Here is a 10,180-nt window from a genome sequence, read left to right as displayed (position 1 = left end):
ACCATCGGGAAGCTGCTTGCTCTGGGACTCATCATCATGGTTGGACTGGTCCAGATCTGTAGAGGTAAACACACACACACACACACACACGCTTGAGGAACAGTTTCTTCCTGCAGGCCACGAGACTCCTTAACATACACAAATAGTGTAGTTGTTAGGATGACGTCATCATTCCTACTTTGACGTCGTCATTCCTACTATGATGTCATCGATCACTGATGATGTCATGATTCATAAGTGTCTCAATCATGCCTTCCGATCGCCTCGCTGGTGATGTCATAACACATGTGATGTCATATTCTTTTATGCTATAAAGGTCCGTTCCGGCAGGCTCTCGCGAGTGATTCATAGACTCACATCAAGGATCATACCAACCTCTGCAACCTCTGCAACCTGCAACTTCTGCAACCAGCAACTTCTGCAATCTCTGCAACCGTTCCCAAACCTCGAACAGTGCAGCCCCAGCCATCAAGTTCAAGATTCAAGATTCAAGATTCAAGATTTTTATTGTCACTCCATGGTACAAGTATCACGTGTGAAATTCTTGTGCTGTGGACTCCGTTTACGACATAGTACAAATAGGCAACAAGCAATGAGCAATAGGCAATAAGAAATAGGCATCAATAAGCAATACTAAGCAGCAATAGGCAATGAGGCAGAATAGCGATAAGACAAGTCAGTGGCATATTCATTGCACATAGGTGCACATGTTATGTGCATACGTTAGACATGTTCGGACATTTTAATTCGACGTATTTGACATACAGTGCAAATAGCATGTACCTTATTAAACATACAATTAAACATTAGGCATTGTGCATACGTTAGACGTGTTCAGACATTTTAAATTCGACGTAATTGACATACAGGTGCAAATAGCATGTACCTTGTTAGACATAAAATTAAACATTAGGCATACATAATGGTAGCAGCTGCAGTACGGTACGGTACGACTACTACACTATTTGTGTATGTTAAGGAGTCTCGTGGCCTGCGGGAAGAAACTGTTCCTCAAGCGATTTGTGCGTGCTTTTGGAACCCTGTATCTCCTCCCTGAGGGTAGCAGGGAGAACAGGCTGTTGTGGGGATGGTTTGTGTCTTTGATGATCTTCAGGGACCTGGTTATACAGTTCGTGCAGTTCTGGCAACTCGTCTCCTGTTACGTGCCATTCCGATGAAGTTCCACAACACCCCAGCTTCTCAAGACTTACCAAGTCTCCCGTGGCCCTCAACTACCCGCGAATAGATCCACATGTCTGACACCGATCCTGACAGTAGTAGCTGTACTGTACCGCACTGCAGCTGCTACCATTACGTATGTCTAATGTTTAATTGTATGTTTAATAAGGTATATGCTATTTGCTATTTGCTATTTGCACCTGTATGTCAAATACGTCAAATTTAAGATGTAGAAGCACGTCTAAAGTATGCACATGACATGTGCACCTATGTGCACCTATATGCACTGTCTCTGACTTGTCTTATGTTGTAAACGGAGTCCACAGCACAATAATTTCACACGTGATACTTGTACCATGGAGTGACAATAAAAATCTTGAATCTTGAATCTTGAACACACACACACACACACGCACGCACGCACACACACACACACACACACACACACACACACACACACACACACACACACGCACGTACGCACACACACACAGGTTCTGGTGAGAGAAAACGTCTGCTTTGGTGCACCTGGGTAGTGCAGCAGTAGATTCCCTGCCTACCAACACGTGGGTCACAGGTTCGAGGCCCCGTGTTACCTCCGGCTCGGTCGGGCATCCATACAGGTTGGCCGGGGAGCCTGTTCGGGTGGAGGGGAACCGAGGGGAATAGTGTGATCCTTCCACATGCTATGTGATACTGGTGAAACTCCTCGCTGCCAGGTGAAAAGAAGCAGCTGGCGACTGCACATGTATCAGAGGAAGCATGTGCTAGTCTACAACCCAGATCAGCAGAGGGGGCGGAGCAACGACCGGACAGCAGGGGGAATTGAGTACTGCAGGGATGACATATTTTTGTAGGCTTTATCCAGAAATCGCCGCCATTTGGTTCTTCAGTGGAAAAGTCTATGGGCTTTTAGAATTTCACTTAAATGCATATAAATAAGGTCTGTGGTTAACACAAGTTTATGGGAACGCGAATTTACGTTCAGCATTATATTCTTCACAACCCCCCCCCCCCCCAGGTCACTATGAGGCCCTGGTACCCAGCGTGGCCTTTGAGTTTATCAGAGAGCCGTCTGTGGGACAGATCGCCCTGGCCTTCCTCCAGGCCTCCTTCGCCTTCAGTGGCTGGAACTTCCTCAACTACGTCACCGAAGAGGTGGTGGAGCCACGCAAGTATGGAGTACACACACACACACACGCGCGCGCGCGCATGCACACACACGCACACACACACACACACACACACACACACACACACACACACACACACAAAACATGTACCAAATGTGTATTATTTGTATTAGGAACCTGCCTCGTGCCATCTACATCTCCATCCCTCTGGTGACCCTGGTCTACACCCTGACCAACATCGCCTACTTCTCCTCCATGAGCCCTGAGGAGCTCCTGGCCTCCAACGCCGTGGCAGTGGTGAGGACATCTTCACATATTCAATATATGTCTCAATATATGTATTCAATGTGGGTGGGAGACGTCAGTCACTCCTTAGTCAATTAATCAATGTACCAATCCATCACTAAACTCATGTCAGTTTTTGTGTTGTGTTGTTCCAGACGTTTGGTGAGAAGCTGCTGGGAATGTTCTCCTGGGTGATGCCCATCTCTGTAGCTCTGTCCACCTTCGGAGGAATCAATGGATACCTGTTCACCTCCTCCAGGTCAACACACACAGACGCACACACGCACACACACACACACACACACACACACACACACACACACACACACACACACACACACACACACACACACACACACACACACACACACACACACAGAATGATGATGATGATGATGATGATGATGATGATGATGATGATGATGATGATGATGATGATGATGATGATGATTAGCATAGGTAGGGCTGGGCGATATGGACAAAATCAAATATCACAATATTTTTAACCAAATACCTCAATACTGATTTTGCGACAATATTGTAGGCATATACAACGTGGATATAATGACTAAGTGGGTAAAAAGGTAAGTTCAGAAGATGACATAACTTTACTGTACTGCAGCCTTTAAAACACAACACTTATGCCATATCACCATATTACAGGAACATATCTAAGATAAGTCTAAGATAAAGACTCATATCACCATATCCATTATAATATTAATATTGATATACACTATGTGCATTTGCAGATTGTGTTTCTCAGGGGCCAGAGAGGGTCACCTGCCCTACCTGCTGGCTATGATCCACCTGAAGAACTGCACTCCTATCCCCGCCCTGCTGGTCTGTGTGAGTACTGCACCACCAAGTCAGCTAATTATACAGTAGTGAGAGGAGGGTCTTGGGTCAGTGTAGTCAGGGCTGTAGTGGAGGCTAAACGCATGCAAACGCCGTTTACACACCTTTTTCAATACGACATAGTGTTTACTCACCTTGATAAGATCGTTTATGCACTTCTTATTGGGCGAGTTTGACAAGTTTGAGTCAACTCTGTTGTTGACAGAGCACACCAAGTCCACACACCAAGATCCAGAGATCTGTCTCCTCGTTCCTGTGCACTCCACAGTTCTGTTTTTGTCAAGGTTCTGTTCTGCCTGTTAGTGGTTCTGTTCTGCATGTTTTCAGGCCAACAGTTTAAAATGTGCTTGACCTTTGACCCTTCCTCTGTCTCCCACAGTGCAGTGCCACCATAGTGATCATGTGTATTGGAGAGACACACAACCTGATCAACTATGTTTCCTTCATCAACTACCTGTCGTACGGGGTGACTATCGCCGGGCTCCTCTACCTCCGCTGGAAGAAACCCAACCTCATGAGACCCATCAAGGTACAACAGCCTGCCAATAGAGAGACAAAGTGACCCCCCTACTTCCTGCTTCGGCACTGTACCAGAGATTTTTATCCGCCATTTATTTTCCCATAGACATTTTGTAAAATGCCAAACCAAACTGTTCAGCTATATTTAGAATCGGGAGAGACCATACAACATTTCACTCTGACCAAAACTTTAAAAAACTACTGTACATTGAAAAAATATTTTCTTTAAATCTGCAAAAAAAAACAACGTTTTGGTCCGAGTAAGGGGGAAGTGCTTGTGTCTGGACAGACTGGATGTAGACTGCTGACTTGTGGGCGGCGACATACAACCACAATGTGGTATTTCTAGTTCTATATACCGTAACACACAAGCAGAAATAATGTGCAGACATGTTTTATCCTATTGAGATATGAATGTGTGTGCATCCCAGATGGAGTTGCAAAGAAGAAAATAGAAATAGTGTTGAAAAGTGGGTTTTGTTGTTGTTTGCAGGTGATCATGTTGATATGTGTGTGTTTTGTTGTTGTTTTTCGCAGGTAAACATGTTGATTCCCATCAGCTACATGCTGTTCTGGGCGGTGCTGCTAGGCTTCAGTCTGTACTCTGAGCCGGTGGTTTGCGGTCTGGGAATGGTCATCATGCTGACCGGCGTCCCCGTCTACTTCCTGGGTGTTCAATGGAAGAAAAAACCCAAATGGGTCTACAGAGTGGTCGGTGAGTCGGTCTGCACCATGGGCCTGTAGCTTTAGCTCATCAGAAGAGTGATTTTTCTCTCTTGTGCGGAGATTAACTTAGCTTAGTGCAGGGGTGGCCAAACTGACCTGGCCATGAATTTAGCACACACAAAAAAACGTTTTTCCGTTTTTCTGTTTTAAAGTTTAAAACAGAAAACGAATAGGCCTACAGGAAAAAATTGGAAAAAATTAAGAAAAAGAAACAGAAAAACTAAAACAAAAAAACTGATTCCCCCCATTTCGTTTTTTCAATTTAAAACCATTGAAAAGGGGTTATACTTGACTACCCTGACCTGGTCTATTTATATAAAAAAAAAAAAAAGTTTAATACTAATGTTATGTTAAATTATCTCTGTCTTAACATGTTGGCACAGGAAAAGAAACTTTGAAAAGATACAGAAATACCCATTGTAATAGGTGAGCAATAAACTATGTGCCATATATTTATTTAGGTAGAAATTAAATTTTTGATGGCACAAGGGTTTTCTGGTCCAATTTTTTTCTCCGCGAAAACTATTGTTTGAAAAATATTGTTTGGCCCGCAACTCCTTATATTTTTCTGTATGCGGTCCACAACCAAAAAATTTGGCCACCCCTGTCTTAGTGGTTGACTTAAAAATCATATTTAAAGCCGGAAATAAGGTCCAGGTTGTAAAAAAAAACTGAATTCTCCTTTAACTGTATTACCCCTCTCTGTCCAGTAAAAGTGCTGTTCTTGTCTGTTGTGTTGCAGAGAGAGTCACCTACATGGGCCAGAAGGTGTGTTACGTGGTGTTTCCTCAGGAAGACCCTTCAGAGACCGAATGCCTCACCGCCTCCAAAGCCGAAGACTGAGCACTGCGCTCAACCAAGAGCTCCCTCCTTCCTGCCAATACTCCATACCTTTTCATTACTTTCTCCCCTTTTACGTTTGGTCAGTTCCTGAATGGTGAAGAGATGGATTCACCCTTGTTCTTGTCCAGATGCAATTTGAATGGGTCTGTGTTGACCCCCAGTATAAAGGGAGTGGATGGTCATATGGAGGTTCAGACATCCAGCTAAGACAGATCTTTATTTGTTGGATTGTTGGTACCGTCCACCCCTTCCCCCTCAGCAGAATCCCAAGTCTACTCTGTCATGTGGAACTTCTCCCTTCTCCTCATTCAAGGAGCCTTCGTCTTTTGAAATTCTGCTTTCATTTCCGAGATTGGTACTTTTTTTTAGTCGAACAAAATACTTGCGCTATTGTGCCTTATTGAAATGTGGGAGCATTGTATTTTGCTATGTTGGATTGGCCTGTGTGGTTAGTTTGCGTGTGTAATACATTTTGCTGAATAACATTTATGCGGGGAATATACAGGGATTTGACTGCACTTAGCAATACTCTTCTATTACTGCAGCTGCTCTGTTTAACTCTCCACATAATGTTGGTCTAGTTTGGATGCTCTGTGTCTTTAGCTATCTCATGCCCATTCCTTCTGCTTGACACGCCCTGTGCTCTTGTCCGTTACTCTTTGCATTGAGACACTGCATGAAATAGGCCACGCCCATCACAGGGGAAACCGCTCCATTCACTTCCATACACCAGCGTCATTTTCCTTGAATTAAACATAGCTAAAAGCTGTTGTGTGGTGGGCTGCACAGACAACAAATGTAAGAAAATCGACAATTAACGTTTTTTTGTACTCCCGAGCAAAACAAGGAAGCCATTGAGAATTTGCGAGAAGAACAATGTGGATCTAGCTGTCAAGGAAGTTAGTTGGAGTGTTCATCTTCTGTATATATGATCTTTGTGTGCAACACGTGACATAGGAGAACGTCAGGATTGGTGGGGGAGTTTTTGTTTCCCCCCGTTTTGGGCGTGGTTTCTGAATGATGACGCGCTCTGCAGTGTCTCTATCCCTTCTCTTTCTCCTCTGAGAGATGCTGTAGGTGCCTTCATGTTAATATTAGAGAGAGCAGCCACACTTATGACACGTCCTCATCTTCACTGTCTTTTCTATCAATATTTTCAAGACAGAGAGACAGGAGGAGGGGGAGAAATGACACTTTTGTTTCTGTCAACTGGGGAAGAAAAGCCATCTCTAAAGAACAAGCTGTGTCTTTAGAACACAGGCTGGCTATTCTTAAAGGTTTTCAAGTCTTTTTCAGCTCTCTTTGTCTCTTCCTTTGCTTTCTGAGTTGAGCCCCTCTGTTTGTATTGAGCTTGATGTTTGGAAATGTTCTCATACCACTGTGAACTTTATCAAGGTGCTCTTAACATCATGATACAGTACTTACCACTAAACATGCTGTGTTTAACATCATGATACAGTACTTACCACTAAACATGCTGTGTTTAACATTAGCAGAAGTCATATTGACAGATAGATGGATGTTATTTGAACCATCCGCAGATTACTAGGCTGCTTTCTCACTGGGAACGATTCCTTCCATTCCGTTCCGTTCCGTGCCCGGGCACGATTGTCCCCTCTCCCCTCTCCCCCGCTGGTCAGCTTTTACATTACATTTCTTCCGCGCTCGGAAACGGAACAGAGTGCACTTGCATCATCAACTACGCCTGGAGTGTATCCTCACCCGTGTGTTGTCTAGACTCTATGTGGTTCGGAACAGTAGGCGTTCACATTCGCAAGTGTTCCGCCAAAGCGTGAAAAGGTGGTCTGGGGTCTGGACCACTTTTTCCCAGGAGCGGAACGCAATGTTCACACTCATCAAACGTTCCGAAACTGGGGTCAATTTGGGGAGAAGTGTGCTGGGGAACGTTACTGGGGCACCAGTGAGAAAGCACCCTTAGACAGATTTCTAAGCTGACCATACGCATGATACAGTACTTACCACTAAACATGCTGTGTTTAACATTAGTATAAGCCATATTGACAGATAGATGGATGTTATTTGAGAAATGTTTGTCATTTGCTGGCTGGCAGTGGCCCTGTTTCCACATCTACAGCACTTGATTTCCCAGAGGCACCTCATCACTACGATGACCCTTGTCCCATTGACTTACTATGGTCCCATTGACCTACTATGGTCACATTGACTTACTATGGTCCCTTGGACTTATATGGTCCTACTGCCATACTATGGTCCCATTGACTTACTATGGTCACATTGACTTACTATGGTCCCTTGGACCTACTGACTTCCTTTGGTCTCATTGACCTATTGGAGTCCCACCAACTTTGTGTGGCCTCATTGACTTACTGGTCCCATTGACATATTGTGGTTTTTATAAATGTTTTATTGTAACAGGGCACCCTTGAAAATGAGAGCTTGCTCTCAAGGGCCTCACCCTGTATAAATAAAGGTCAAATAAAATAGAGAAATATGGTCCCACTGACATTATGGTCCCATTCACTTATTGTGGTCCCATTGACTTCCTGTGGCCTCACTGACTTCATAAGGCCCTAATGACTGATTATGCTCCCACTGACTTACTATGGGCCCATTTAAGTATCATATCATGGTCCCGCTGACTTACTGTGGTCTTATGAACTTACTATTGACTTTATCCAGCCCCATTGACTTGTTATGGTCCAAGTGACTCATTATGGTCCTATGGACTTTCTATGGTCCCATGACTTACTATGGCCACACTGACTTACTGTGGTCCCATGACTTATTATGGCCCCAATGAATTACGCTGGTACAACTGAATTATGGTCAATTTGACTTCCTGTTGTCCCATTGACTTACTACAGTAGGGTTGTAGTGACTTAATATGGTACCACTAACTTATTTTTGTGCCATATGACTTACTATGATCCAGCGGATAAATTGGTGTTCAGGTGTGTTTAAATCCAACCCAGTTAGCCTATATATCAGGTTTAAGGGGATACGCCAACATTTTGGGAGTTTAGGCCATTATCATATTGTCAATGGTTTTATTTTCAATCTGCGTGCCCTACAAAGAGCGGTAGACATCGCTGCTACTTAGCTAGCGCTACAACGGGGGTGACCGGTACAGCTGCATACTCCCATTCAGTCGCCTAAAATACACATTGCAACAGCGCCACAAACACTCACATTTACATGTTGTGACTCGTGTACTCACCAATTGATGAAATAATAATCCAAATTTCAGTGAAACGGTGATTTTGATAGTAAATCCACACACCGAACTAAACAGATTAGCCAAACTAAGCAAGAGTAACTCAAGTTACTTCCTTGTTTGCCATGAGGCGCTGTACACAGCGCATTTGCGAATCTAACTAACTGGATGGCTGTGCCTCACAGTGCACTGTATGCAGAGTGATGGTAAAGGTATTTATCTTGTTTATGTATGGGCAATATGGCAAATATGTGAATCTCTCAAAAAGTTGGCCTATCCCTTTAAACATTTGTCCATAGGCTGGTTGTGTTGTAAGTTGACCTGAACACATGTATGCTGGTTGTGTTGTATGTTGACCTGAACACATGTAGGCTGGTTGTGTTGTATGTTGAACTCAACACATGTAGGCTGGGTGTGTTGTATGTTGAACTGAACACATGTAGGCTGGTTGTGTTGTATGTTGAACTGAACACATGTAGGCTGATTGTGTTGTATGTTGACCTGAACACATGTAGTAGGCTGGTTGTGTTGTATGTTGAACTGCACACATGTAGGCTGGTTGTGTTGTATGTTGACCTGAACACATGTAGACCGGTTGTGTTGTATGTTGAACTGAACACATTGTATGTTGAACTGAACACATGTAGGCTGGTTGTGTTGTATGTTGACCTGAACACATGTAGACTGATTGTGTTGTATGTTGAACTGAACACATGTAGGCTGATTGTGTTGTATGTTGAACTGAACACATGTAGGCTGGTTGTGTTGTATGTTGAACTGAACACATGTAGGTTTGGGCCAGTGCCCTTTTAAACATGAAGCAAAAATAGCAGGTTGGAGGAGGGACTGCACTTTCTGTCCTGTCCCAGTGCTGTGCATGCTGGGATTTTCCCCTGCATTAAATCCACAAAGGAGACGCACACACTCCAAACTAATGGTGCATTCCAGTTGTACTGGGAACTAGGAATTTCACAGTTGAATGACGTCACACCCAGTAAAACAGTCGCAAAAGCAGCCAGGGTTAGCTCTAGCCAGGTCAATGCATTACGCAGTATTTTGCACATACAAACACGGTAGCAAGATAGATACAATGTAGACAGTACCGTGTGTACAAGTGATTTAATTAGACAAATAAGACAGAAGTACTAATAAACTACTATTACTACCGTTTTCACTACTGTTGAAGCACGGAGCTGCCATTTTGGATTTTGAGTTCAGAGCAGGAAAACCCAGTTCAGGTAACTCACGGGGGCGTTCCCGTGAAGTGAGCTGGTAAATTCCTAGTTCCCAGAACAACTGGAAGGCGGCATAAGATGGCTACAAACACGTGGTTCCTGTGCCGGGTCCAGGTGCCCGTTAGCTCAGTTCAGATGTGTAAATACTGTGTAAACAACAAACTGTTGAAAACGCGTCAGGGACTCATGGAAAGTCACATTCCTCA

General features: G+C 43.9%; 1 protein-coding gene across 1 annotated transcript in view; it reads left to right on the top strand.

Annotated features, from left to right (window-relative positions):
* Positions 1-5,543, top strand: part of LOC310791580 (asc-type amino acid transporter 1-like) — a gene marked incomplete at both ends in the record, with an annotated part of 61,700 nt that extends 56,157 nt beyond the window's left edge. Inside the window, 8 exons of the mRNA XM_083653247.1 lie at positions 1-64; positions 2,201-2,354; positions 2,486-2,609; positions 2,753-2,856; positions 3,350-3,446; positions 3,835-3,984; positions 4,512-4,689; positions 5,443-5,543. The exon at positions 1-64 is cut by the window's left edge and continues 62 nt beyond it. Of these exons, the coding sequence (XP_083509373.1) occupies positions 1-64; positions 2,201-2,354; positions 2,486-2,609; positions 2,753-2,856; positions 3,350-3,446; positions 3,835-3,984; positions 4,512-4,689; positions 5,443-5,543 (972 nt within the window). The remainder of the gene's footprint in view (positions 65-2,200; positions 2,355-2,485; positions 2,610-2,752; positions 2,857-3,349; positions 3,447-3,834; positions 3,985-4,511; positions 4,690-5,442) is intronic.
* Between the last annotated feature and the right edge of the window lie 4,637 nt (positions 5,544-10,180).

This window comes from Poromitra crassiceps, assembly GCF_964638095.1.
Source record: "Poromitra crassiceps genome assembly, chromosome: 16".
NCBI classification, from domain to species: Eukaryota; Metazoa; Chordata; class Actinopteri; order Beryciformes; family Melamphaidae; genus Poromitra; species Poromitra crassiceps.
The sequence above is the reverse complement of the archived record's forward strand: the minus strand, read 5'-3'. Positions and strand labels throughout refer to the sequence as shown.